The 12,767-nt window shown below is 43.0% G+C and overlaps 1 protein-coding gene across 1 annotated transcript in view; it reads right to left on the bottom strand.

The window, feature by feature from the left end:
• The window catches only part of LOC311145293 (pecanex-like protein 1), a 63,871-nt gene that overhangs the window by 19,784 nt on the left and 31,320 nt on the right, over positions 1–12,767 (bottom strand). The window contains exons 9-14 of the mRNA XM_084181527.1: positions 3,800–3,893; positions 3,612–3,669; positions 2,965–3,179; positions 2,406–2,559; positions 2,100–2,164; positions 2,010–2,013 (exon numbers count right to left, since the gene is read on the bottom strand). Of these exons, the coding sequence (XP_084037653.1) occupies positions 2,010–2,013; positions 2,100–2,164; positions 2,406–2,559; positions 2,965–3,179; positions 3,612–3,669; positions 3,800–3,893 (590 nt within the window). The remainder of the gene's footprint in view (positions 1–2,009; positions 2,014–2,099; positions 2,165–2,405; positions 2,560–2,964; positions 3,180–3,611; positions 3,670–3,799; positions 3,894–12,767) is intronic.

The raw sequence follows: 12,767 nt of genomic DNA, 5'->3' as shown, positions 1-12,767 counted from the left end.
CCATACAGCAGTAGACCATACAGCAGTAGACCAGTAGACCATACAGCAGTAGACCATACACCAGTAGACCATACACCAGTAGACCAGTAGACCATACAGCAGTAGACCATACACCAGTAGACCAGTAGACCATACAGCAGTAGACCATACAGCAGTAGACCATACACCAGTAGACCATACACCAGTAGACCATACACCAGTAGACCATACACCAGTAGACCATACAGCAGTAGACCAGTAGACCATACACCAGTAGACCATACAGCAGTAGACCATACACCAGTAGACCATACAGCAGTAGACCATACACCAGTAGACCATACAGCAGTAGACCATACACCAGTAGACCATACACCAGTAGACCAGTAGACCATACACCAGTAGACCATACAGCAGTAGACCATACAGCAGTAGACCATACACCAGTAGACCATACAGCAGTAGACCATACAGCAGTAGACCAGTAGACCATACACCAGTAGACCATACACCAGTAGACCATACACCAGTAGACCATACAGCAGTAGACCATACACCAGTAGACCATACAGCAGTAGACCATACACCAGTAGACCATACACCAGTAGACCATACAGCAGTAGACCATACAGCAGTAGACCATACACCAGTAGACCATACAGCAGTAGACCATACAGCAGTAGACCAGTAGACCATACACCAGTAGACCATACAGCAGTAGACCAGTAGACCATACACCAGTAGACCAGTAGACCATACAGCAGTAGACCATACAGCAGTAGACCATACAGCAGTAGACCAGTAGACCATACACCAGTAGACCAGTAGACCATACACCAGTAGACCATACAGCAGTAGACCATACAGCAGTAGACCAGTAGACCATACAGCAGTAGACCATACAGCAGTAGACCAGTAGACCATACACCAGTAGACCATACAGCAGTAGACCATACACCAGTAGACCATACAGCAGTAGACCATACACCAGTAGACCATACAGCAGTAGACCAGTAGACCATACACCAGTAGACCATACAGCAGTAGACCATACACCAGTAGACCATACACCAGTAGACCATACACCAGTAGACCATACAGCAGTAGACCATACAGCAGTAGACCAGTAGACCATACACCAGTAGACCATACACCAGTAGACCATACACCAGTAGACCATACAGCAGTAGACCATACACCAGTAGACCATACACCAGTAGACCATACACCAGTAGACCATACACCAGTAGACCATACAGCAGTAGACCATACACCAGTAGACCATACAGCAGTAGACCATACACCAGTAGACCATACACCAGTAGACCATACACCAGTAGACCATACACCAGTAGACCATACAGCAGTAGACCATACAGCAGTAGACCATACACCAGTAGACCATACACCAGTAGACCATACACCAGTAGACCATACACCAGTAGACCATACAGCAGTAGACCAGTAGACCATACACCAGTAGACCAGTAGACCATACAGCAGTAGACCAGTAGACCATACACCAGTAGACCAGTAGACCATACAGCAGTAGACCATACACCAGTAGACCATACACCAGTAGACCATACAGCAGTAGACCATACAGCAGTAGACCAGTAGACCATACACCAGTAGACCATACAGCAGTAGACCAGTAGACCATACACCAGTAGACCAGTAGACCATACAGCAGTAGACCAGACACCAGTAGACCATACAGAGGGGAGAGGAGGGAGGGAGAGGAGGGGGAGAGAGAGAGGGGAGGGAGGGGAGCAGGTGGAGGGAGAGGAGGAAGAGGGGGGAGGGAGGGGATTAGGAGAAGGGAGAGAGAGGGGAGGGAGGGGAGCAGGTGGAGGGAGAGGAGCAGGGGAGGGAGAGGAGCAGTGGAGGGAGAGGAGCAGGGGAGGGAGAGGAGCAGGGGAGGGAGAGGAGCAGGGGAAGGGAGAGAGGGGAGTGAGGGAAGCAGGGTGAGTAACAGACTGCCTCCAAAGTGCGAAAGCCATTTTGAGAGCTCACCTCAGGGCAGAGACAGGGCTATAGTAAGACCATAGAATCAAATAACTTAATTCATGTAAGCAGGGGAGGAGAGGAACCCTTAACTCTGGAACAAGGAACATGGCCGATATGAGTAGAAAGATAGAGAAATGCTTACATGTCGAGGAGAAGAAGAGTCTGGTTGAACACTCTGACATAGAAATAAAGAAATACAGAAAACAACCGGGTTAAATCATGTCATCAAGTGTGACAGTTAACATTAGTGATGTAGCAGCAGCTTTTCTTGAAGAATGTTCTACTTGCATAACTGGTGTTGTTTTACCTACTGAAGTTGAATGCACTGATTGTAACTAAGTTGCTCTGCATAAGAGTCTGCTAATGACTAAAATGTTAATGTCAAATATACTCAAATGTAAATATTAAATGTAGACCTTGAGTAGGGAGTACTGGCAGCTGGCGATGACGAGGCAGAACTGGAAGACCCAGATATCAGTGAAGAATCCGCTGACCAGTAGGACTGACCCCAGGAAGGCTACCAGGACGGCAAGCACCACCGCTAGGATGTTCTCTAGAACCTCACGGTTTCTGTTGTATAGGGGGAATGTGTCAAGAGTGAATATATGATGTTCTCACAACTAAGTACAGGCTTTTCCTGACCATGTGGCCTGACCATGAAAAACTCTTGGTCTAAGGTTAATGACCAATGGAAATACTCCTGGTCTAAGGTTAATGACCAATGGAAATACTCCTGGTCTAAGGTTAATGACCAATGGAAATAGTCCTGGTCTAAGGTTAATGACCAATGGAAATACTCCTGGTCTAAGGTTAGTAACCAATGGAAATACTACTGGTCTAAGGTTAGTAACCAATGGAAATACTCCTGGTCTAAGGTGAATGACCAATGGAAATACTCCTGGTCTAAGGTGAATGACCAATGTCCATTCTTCAGGGGTAACTTCAGTAACTTCACCTGTTAACCAACAAACGAACCTGTCGAACAGAGCCAGCAGGGTGAGTCTGTCAAAGTGCAGGCCGACCCAGAGGTTAGGCAGCAGCCAGAAACGGTAGTGCTGTTTGGCCTTGCGCGCTGCAGCCGTGGCCGGGTCCTCCAGGTCTAGAGGAGTATCATGGAGCTCTGGGCTCAGGTCTACATCCTGCTGTTCCAACAGCTCTGGGTCAATGGTCAGGAGACGGTTCAGACGGATCTGTAGAACACACCAAAAAAAAATCATGGGGCCCATGCGCCTGTCATGTAACCCTCCCAAAAAGTAATTGTTAAACCTTTTTTAAGGTCGATATGTACTAGGAAGCTAAGTGTGTGTGTTTCTTGGGCTTCAGGAATCGGACTGAAAAAGTGCCTCAGGCCTCCTTGAAAAATAAAATAAACTGATTGAAAGTAAGGGGATATCGGTGAACAGACCACGACGGCGCCAGCGGAATGAGTGGAGCGAACTCAGGTGTTCAAAAGCTCATATCAGACCGAAAGCCTAATACTTTGATTGTTCTTTATGAATTTTAGTTTAGAAAACGATCTCTCCACAGTTACAGGGATGATCAAAGCAAAATGAACTCAGACCTCGAGTCAAAACAGACCACACACACACTGTAAACAGTACACACACATGATGATCACTCACCAGGTCATGAGGGTAGAAGCGAACTGAGGTAGATCTGGAGAGATGGGAGTCTGTGTCCCTGTTGAGGTGAAACAAGGACAAGGTGACTGCAACGGTACTAGAACCTCCGTGGGTTCTGGTCAAAAGTAGTGTACTATATAGGGAATAGGGTGCCATTTCAGACGCATTAGTTGTGATTATGAACTAACCATATGTTGTTGGAGGCGCGTCGTGTTGCAGGTTCAAAGTTGACCAGGGACATGTCACATCCCTCCGCCTCGTACAAGGAGGAAGTGAGCTTCCCTGGAATCACATCACAACCCGTTACTCTGATTAGAAAACCAACTAAGCGTTGGAGAACACTGTTGAGAAGGGCAGTAAATAATCAATTGACTGTACATGAAGATGAACGTGGTAAATCTGATCACCAGGAGTCTGTTGGACACAATTCAAGACTAATATTTAGTTTGCGATGGAAGACAAAAACAAACAGTATGCCTCCCAAATGGCCGCCTATCCCCTACGGTAACCAACCTTTGAGTCAAAAATGCAAGCAGAGATCTAACGCTCAGATTAGTTTTTTATTTTAATGACTTTAAAAAAACGTAAGCCTATGCAACATTAACCAATTAAAAACAGTTCTGTAGCAATGAGATTTGTGCATATATATATATATACAGTGGGGAAAAAAAGTATTTAGTCAGCCACCAATTGTGCAAGTTCTCCCACTTAAAAAGATGAGAGAGGCCTGTAATTTTCATCATAGGTACACGTCAACTATGACAGACAAAATGAGAAAAAAAAATCCAGAAAATCACATTGTAGGATTTTTAATTAATTTTTTTGCAAATTATGGTGGAAAATAAGTATTTGGTCAATAACAAAAGTTTCTCAATACTTTGTTATATACCCTTTGTTGGCAATGACACAGGTCAAACGTTTTCTGTAAGTCTTCACAAGGTTTTCACACACTGTTGCTGGTATTTTGGCCCAGTCCTCCATGCAGATCTCCTCTAGAGCAGTGATGTTTTGGGGCTGTCACTGGGCAACACAGACTTTCAACTCCCTCCAAAGATTTTCTATGGGGTTGAGATCAGGAGACTGGCTAGGCCACTCCAGGACCTTGAAATGCTTCTTACGAAGCCACTCCTTCATTGCCCGGGCGGTGTGTTTGGGATCATTGTCATGCTGAAAGACCCAGCCACGTTTCATCTTCAATGCCCTTGCTGATGGAAGGAGGTTTTCACTCAAAATCTCACGATACATGGCCCCATTCATTCGTTCCTTTACACGGATCAGTCGTCCTGGTCCCTTTGCAGAAAAACAGCCCCAAAGCATGATGTTTCCACCCCCATACTTCACAGTAGGTATGGTGTTCTTTGGATGCAACTCAGCATTCTTTGTCCTCCAAACACGACGAGTTGAGTTTTTACCAAAAAGTTCTATTTTGGTTTCATCTGACCATATGACATTCTCCCAATCCTCTTCTGGATCATCCAAATGCACTCTAGCAAACTTCAGACAGGCCTGGACATTTACTGGCTTAAGCAGGCGGACACGTCTTGCACTGCAGGATTTGAGTCCCTGGCGGCGTAGTGTGTTACTGATGGTAGGCTTTGTTACTTTGGTCCCAGCTCTCTGCAGGTCATTCACTAGGTCCCCCCGTGTGGTTCTGGGATTTTTGCTCACCGTTCTTGTGATCATTTTGACCCTACGGGGTGAGATCTTGCGTGGAGCCCCAGATCGAGGGAGATTATCAGTGGTCTTGTATGTCTTCCATTTCCTAATAATTGCTCCCACAGTTGATTTCTTCAAACCAAGCTGCTTACCTATTGCATATTCAGTCTTCCCAGCCTGGTGCAGGTCTACAATTTTGTTTCTGGTGTCCTTTGTCAGCTCTTTGGTCTTGGCCATAGTGGAGTTTGGAGTGTGACTGTTTGAGGTTGTGGACAGGTGTCTTTTATACTGATAACAAGTTCAAACAGATGCCATTAATACAGGTAATGAGTGGAGGACAGAGGAGCCTCTTAAAGAAGAAGTTACAGGTCTGTGAGAGCCAGAAATCTTGCTTGTTTGTAGGTGACCAAATACTTATTTTCCACCATAATTTGCAAATAAATTCATAAAAAATCCTACAATGTGATTTTCTGGATTTTTTTTTCTCAATTTGTCTTTCATAGTTGACGTGTACCTATGATGAAAATTACAGGCCTCTCATCTTTTTAAGTGGGAGAACTTGCACAAATAGTGGCTGACTAAATACTTTTTTGCCCCACTGTATGTATGTATGTATGTATGTATGTATGTATGTATGTATGTATGTATGTATGTATGTATGTATGCATGTATGTATGTATGTATGTATGTATGTATGTATGTATGTATGTATATATATATATATATATATATATACACATACACACACACACACACACACACACACACACACACACACACACACATACATACTACCGTTCAAAAGTTTGGGGTCACTTAGAAATGTCCTTGTTTTCGAAAGAAAAGCCATTTTTTTGTCCATTAAAATAACATCAAATTGATCAGAAATACAGTGTAGACATTGTTAATGTTGTAAATGGCTATTGTAGCTGGAAACGGCTGATTTTTTTCACTGTTTGTCCTCTTGCTCAGTTGTGCACCGGGGCCTCCCACTCCTCTTTCTATTCTGGTTAGAGCCAGTTTGCGCTGTTCTGTGAAGGGAGTAGTACACAGCCTTGTACGAGATCTTCAGTTTCTTGGCAATTTCTCGTATGGAATAGCCTTCATTTCTCAGAACAAGAATAGACTGACGAGTTTCAGAAGAAAGTTCTTTGTTTCTGGCCATTTGGAGCCTGTAATCGAACCCACAATTGCTGATGCTCCAGATACTCGACTAGTCTCAAGAAGGCCAGTTTTATTGCTTCTTTAATCAGCACAACAGTTTTCAGCTGTGCTAACATAATTGCAAAAGGGTTTTCTAATGATCAACTAGCCTTTTAAAATGATAAACTTGGATTAGCAAACACAGGACTGATGGTTGCTGATAATGGGCCTTTGGGTCTATGTAGATATTCCATTTTAAAAAATCAGCCATTTCCAGCTACAATAGCCATTTACAACATTAACAATGTCTACACAGTATTTCTGATCAATTTGATGTTATTTTAAATGGACAATTTTTTTGCTTTTCTTTCAAAAACAAGGAAACTTCTAAGTGACCCCAAACTTTTGAACGGTAGTGTGTGTGTGTGTGTATACATACATACATACATACAGTTGAAGTCGGAAGTTTACATACACTTAGGTTGGAGTCATTAAAACTTGTTTTTCAACCACTCCACACATTTCTTGTTAACAAACTATAGTTTTGGCAAGTCGGTTAGGACATCTACTTTGTGCATGACATAAGTACTTTTTACAACAATTGTTTAGAGACAGATTATTTCACTTATAATTCACTGTATCACAATTCCAGTGGGTCAGACGTTTACATTAACTAAGTTGACTGTGCCTTTAAACAGCTTGGAAAATTCCAGAAAATGATGTCATGGCTTTTGAAGCTTCTGATAGGCTAATTGACATCATTTGAGTCAATTGGAGGTGTACCTGTGGATGTATTTGAAGGCCTACCTTCAAACTCAGTGCCTCTTTGCTTGACATCATGGGAAAATCAAAAGAAATCAGCCAAGACCTCAGAAAAAACATTGTAGACCTCCACAAGTCTGGTTCATCCTTGGGAACAATTTCCAAACGCCTGAAGGTACCACGTTCATCTGTACAAACAATAGTACGCAAGTATAAACACAATGGGAACACGCAGCCGTCATATCGCTCAGGAAGGAAACGCGATCTGTCTCCTAGAGATGAACGTACTTTGGTGCGAAAAGTGCAAATCAATCCCAGAACAACAGCAAAGGACCTTGTGAAGATGCTGGAGGAAACAGGTACAAAAGTAATTATATCCACAGTAAAACAAGTACTATATCGAAATAACCTGAAAGGCTGCTCAGCAAGGAAGAAGCCACTGCTCCAAAACCGCCATAAATAAACCAGACTACGGTTTGCAACTGCATATGGGGACAAAGATCGTATTTTTTGGAGAAATGTCCTCTGGTCTGATGAAACAAAAATAGAACTGTTTGGCCATAATGACCATCATTATGTTTGGAGGAAAAAGGGGGTACCTTGCAAGCCGAAGAACACCATCCCAACAGTGACGCACGGGGGTGGCAGCATCATGCTGTGGGGGTGCTTTGCTGCAGGAGAGACTGGTGCACTTCACAAAATAGATGGCATAATAATAATAATATGCCATTTAGCAGACGCTTTTATCCAAAGCGACTTACAGTCGTGCGTGCATACATTTTTGTGTATGGGTGGTCCCGGGGATCGAACCCACTACCTTGGCGTTACAAGCGCCGTGCTCTACCAGCTGAGCTACAGAGGACCACGTCATGAGGAAGGAAAATTATGTGGATATATTGAAGCAACATCAAGACATCAGTCAGGAAGCTTGGTCGCAATTGGGTCTTCCAAATGGACAATGACCCCAAGCATACTTCCAAAGTTGTGGCAAAATAGCTTAAGGACAACAAAGTCAAGGTATTGGAGTGGCCATCACAAAGCCCTGACCTCAATCCTAAAAAACATTTGTGGGCAGAACTGAAAAAGCGTGTGCGAGCAAGGAGGTCTACAAACCTGACTCAGTTACACCAGCTCAGTCAGGAGGAATGGGCCAAAATTCACCCAATTTATTGTGGGAAGCTTGTGGAAGGCTACCCAAAACATTTGACCCAAGTTAAACAATTTAAAGGCAATGCTACCAAATACTAATTGAGTGTATGTAAACTTCTGACCCACTGGGAATGTGATGAAAGAAATACATTTTACATTTACAAATAAAAGCCCAAATAAATCACTCTACTATTATTCTGACATTTCACATTCTTAAAATAAAGTCCTAACTGTCCTAACTGACCTAAGGCAGGGAATTTTTACTACGATTAAATGTCAGGAATTGTGAAAAATTGAGTTTAAATGTATTTGGCTAAGGTGTATGTAAACTTCCGACTTCAACTGTACATAAATACATACACACACAAAACCAACATGTAGATCCATTTTTTTTATTTTTTATCATCAGCCGGTTATATATATATATATATATATATATATATATATATATATATATATATATATATATATATACACACACACACACACACACACACACACATATACAGTGAGGGAAAAAAGTATTTGATCCCCTGCTGATTTTGTACGTTTGCCCACTGACAAAGAAATGATCAGTCTATAATTTTAATGGTAGGTTTATTTGAACAGTGAGAGACAGAATAACAAAAAAATCCAGAGAAACACATGTGAAAAATGTTATAAAATGATTTGCATTTTAATGAGGGAAATAAGTATTTGACCCCCTCTCAATCAGAAAGATTTCTGGCTCCCAGGTGTCTTTTATACAGGTAACGAGCTGAGATTAGGAGCACACTCATAAAGGGAGTGCTCCTAATCTCAGCTTGTTACCTGTATAAAAAGACACCTGTCCACAGAAGCAATCAATCAATCAGATTCCAAACTCTCCACCATGGCCAAGGCCAAAGAGCTCTCCAAGGATGTCAGGGACAAGATTGTAGACCTACACAAGGCTGGAATAGGCTACAAAACCATCGCCAAGCAGCTTGGTGAGAAGGTGACAACAGTTGGTGCGGTTATTCGCAAATGGAAGAAACACAAAATAACTGTCAATCTCCCTCGGCCTGGGGCTCACCTCGTGGAGTTGCAATGATCATGAGAACGGTGAGGAATCAGCCCAGAACTACACGGGAGGATCTTGTCAATGATCTCAAGGCAGCTGGGACCATAGTCACCAAGAAAACAATTGGTAACACACTACGCCGTGAAGGACTGAAAACCTGCAGCGCCCGCAAGGTCCCCCTGCTCAAGAAAGTACATATACATGCCCGTCTGAAGTTTGCCAATGAACATCTGAATGATTCAGAGGAGAACTGGGTGAAAGTGTTGTGGTCAGATGAGACCAAAATGGAGCTCTTTGGCATCAACTCAACTCACCGTGTATGGAGGAGGAGGAATGCTGCCTATGACCCCAAGAACACCATCCCCCCCATCAAACATGGAGGTGGAAACATTATGCTTTGGGGGTGTTTTTCTGCTAAGGGGACAACTTCACCGCATCAAAGGGACGATGGACGGGGCCATGTACCGTCAAATCTTGGGTGAGAACCTCCTTCCCTCAGCCAGGGCATTGAAAATGGGTTGTGGATGGGTATTCCAGCATGACAATGACCCAAAACACACGGCCAAGGCAACAAAGGAGTGGCTCAAGAAGAAGCACATTAAGGTCCTGGAGTGGCCTAGCCAGTCTCCAGACCTTAATCCCATAGAAAATCTGTGGATGGAGCTGAAGGTTCGAGTTGCCAAACGTCAGCCTCAAAACCTTAATGACGTGGAGAAGATCTGCAAAGAGGAGTGGGACAAAATCCCTCCTGAGATGTGTGCAAACCTGGTGGCCAACTACAAGAAACATCTGACCTCTGTGATTGCCAACAAGTACTAAGTCATGTTTTGCAGAGGGGTCAAATACTTATTTCCCTCATTAAAATGCAAATCAATTTATAACATTTTTTACATGTGTTTTTCTGGATTTTGTTGTTGTTATTCTGTCTCTCATTGTTCAAATAAACCTACCATTAAAATTATAGACTGATAATTTCTTTGTCAGTGGGCAAACGTACAAAATCAGCAGGGTATCCGGTTTGCCAGCGGTAGGCCTTTAGGTGCACTTGATTTGCTCTCCGGGAGTTTGCGTCTTCAGACACATGAAGTGATTTTTAAAAAATGGGAACACTTGGCGAATACTTGACCCAGCGTGAAACTAGTGTCCCAGCGAGACTAATTAAATAAAAAGTTGGGTTTTTTACAGAAGTATTTGGCGATCAACTAGGAATGCCTCGGCGATCGAACTGGTCGGTCGCGATCGACTGGTCGGGTGACTACTGCCCTACACTTTTGACCAGGTCCCATAGTGTTAGTATGTATTGTAGTGCACTATGTAGGGAATAGGGCGCCATTTGGGATGCTGCCCATGACTGCAAAACACTATTAAGTCTATAAAAAAACATCACCTGCAGTTAGTCACACACCAGTCCACCAATCAAACAACGCACAAAAAGTCGTATCCACCAAAGCCAACACAGCTACTAGAGGTTTGAAACATGCTCCGGAACAAACTTTTTCACATCCAGTACCAATCAAAAAAAGGTACAACAATGAAATATTGACTACAGACAGTATGTTGTGATCATGGAATTAGGAATGACAAAACTAGAATGGACATGAACCTTCTTATGATGTGATAAAGGTCAGCCATTTTGTTCAGGGAGTTGGTCAACCATGGTTTGCCAGTGCCGTGATAAGATAGTGTAAAATAATGAATTTGAAGACTTTATCTGCACTGCATGTGTGTTAGCTAGCCTGCCAGTTTTAGAGGAATGAGTCCATACATTTTTTCCATTAACTGCCAATATGCCAACATTTGATTCAAACAATGCAGTCAATCCACAGCCATAGACTGGTTGAAATCAGTTGATGATAGGACTTAGACAAATTGTAAATGCAACAAGTACTGATATCGTGTCATATAATAGCGCTCACAGCTTTCCAAGACAACAAAAACTAGTCTACATATATTTTAGAGGCTATTTATACAGAAAACTGGTATAAAAACAAAGAATATTACATTTTAGGTTGACAACCCCAATTTCTGATATAGCACTTGCTTTACTTAAATTTTCCTGCATACGTACACTGAACAAAAATCTAAAAACTCAACATGGAACAATTTCAAAGATTTTACTGAGTTATAGTTCAAATAGGGAAAATGTAGTCAATTTAAATAAATTCATTAGGCCCTAATCTATGGATTTCACGACTGGGAATACAGATATGCTTCTGTTCGTCACAGACACCTTAGAAAACCAGTCAGTATCTGGTGTGACCACTATTTTTGCCTCATGCAAAATTGTGGCCTGTGGATTGTGGCCTGTGGAATGTTGTCTCACTCCTCTTCAATGGCTGGGAACCGGAACACACTGTCATGCACGTCAATCCAGAGCATCCCAAACATGCACAATGGGTGACATGTCTGGTAAGTATGCTGGCCATGAATCTGGGACATTTTCAGCTTCCAGGAATTGTGTACAGATCCTTGCGACGTGGGGCCGTGCATTATCATACTGAAACATGAGGTGATGGCGGCGGATGAATGGCACGACAATGGGCCTCAGGATCTCGTCACGGTATCTCTGTGCATTCAAATTGCAATCAATTGTCCGTAGCTTATGCCTTCCCATACCATAACCCCACTGCCACCATGGGGTACTCTGTTCACAACGTTGAGATCAGCAAACCGCTCGCCCACACAACGCCATACACGCTGTTTGCCATCTGCCCGGTACAGTTGAAACCGTGATTAATCCAGCGTGCCAGTGGCCATCGAAGGTGAGCATTTACCCACTGAAGTCGGTTACAACGCCGAACTGCAGTCAGGTCAAGACCCAGGTGAGGACGACAAGCACGCAGATGAGGTTCCCTGAGAAGGATGTGGAGGTCCTTGGCTGGCGTGGTTACACGTGTTCTGCAGTTGTGAGGGCGGTTGGATATACTGCCAAACTCTCAAAAATGACGTTGGAGGTGGCTTATGGTAGAGAAATGAACAATCAATTCTCTAGCAATAGCTCTGTGAGACATTCCTGCAGTCAGCATGCCAATTACACATTCCTTTAAAACCGGAGACATTTGTGGCATTGTGTTGTGTGACAAAACCGTACATTTTAGAGTGGCCTTTTATTGTCCCCAGCACAAGGTGCACCTGTGTAATGATCATGCTTCTTGATATGCCACACCGGTCAGTTGGATGAAATATCTTGGGATAGGAAAAATGCTCACTAATTGCACAAAAATGCTCAAATTTGTGCACAAAATCTGAGAGAAACGTGCTTCTTGTACGTATGGAAAATTTCGGGGAACTTTTATTTCAGCTCATGAAGCATGGGACCAACACTTTACATGTTGCGTTTATATTTTTGTTCAGCGTAAAACCACTCTACTGCAATTAATTCCAATTAGACTGGTTTGGATTCC

This window comes from Coregonus lavaretus (assembly GCF_964263955.1).
Source record: "Coregonus lavaretus genome assembly, chromosome: 18".
Lineage (NCBI taxonomy): Eukaryota > Metazoa > Chordata > Actinopteri > Salmoniformes > Salmonidae > Coregonus > Coregonus lavaretus.
Note: the sequence above shows the minus strand (reverse complement) of the source record. Positions and strands in the feature narration are given on the sequence as shown.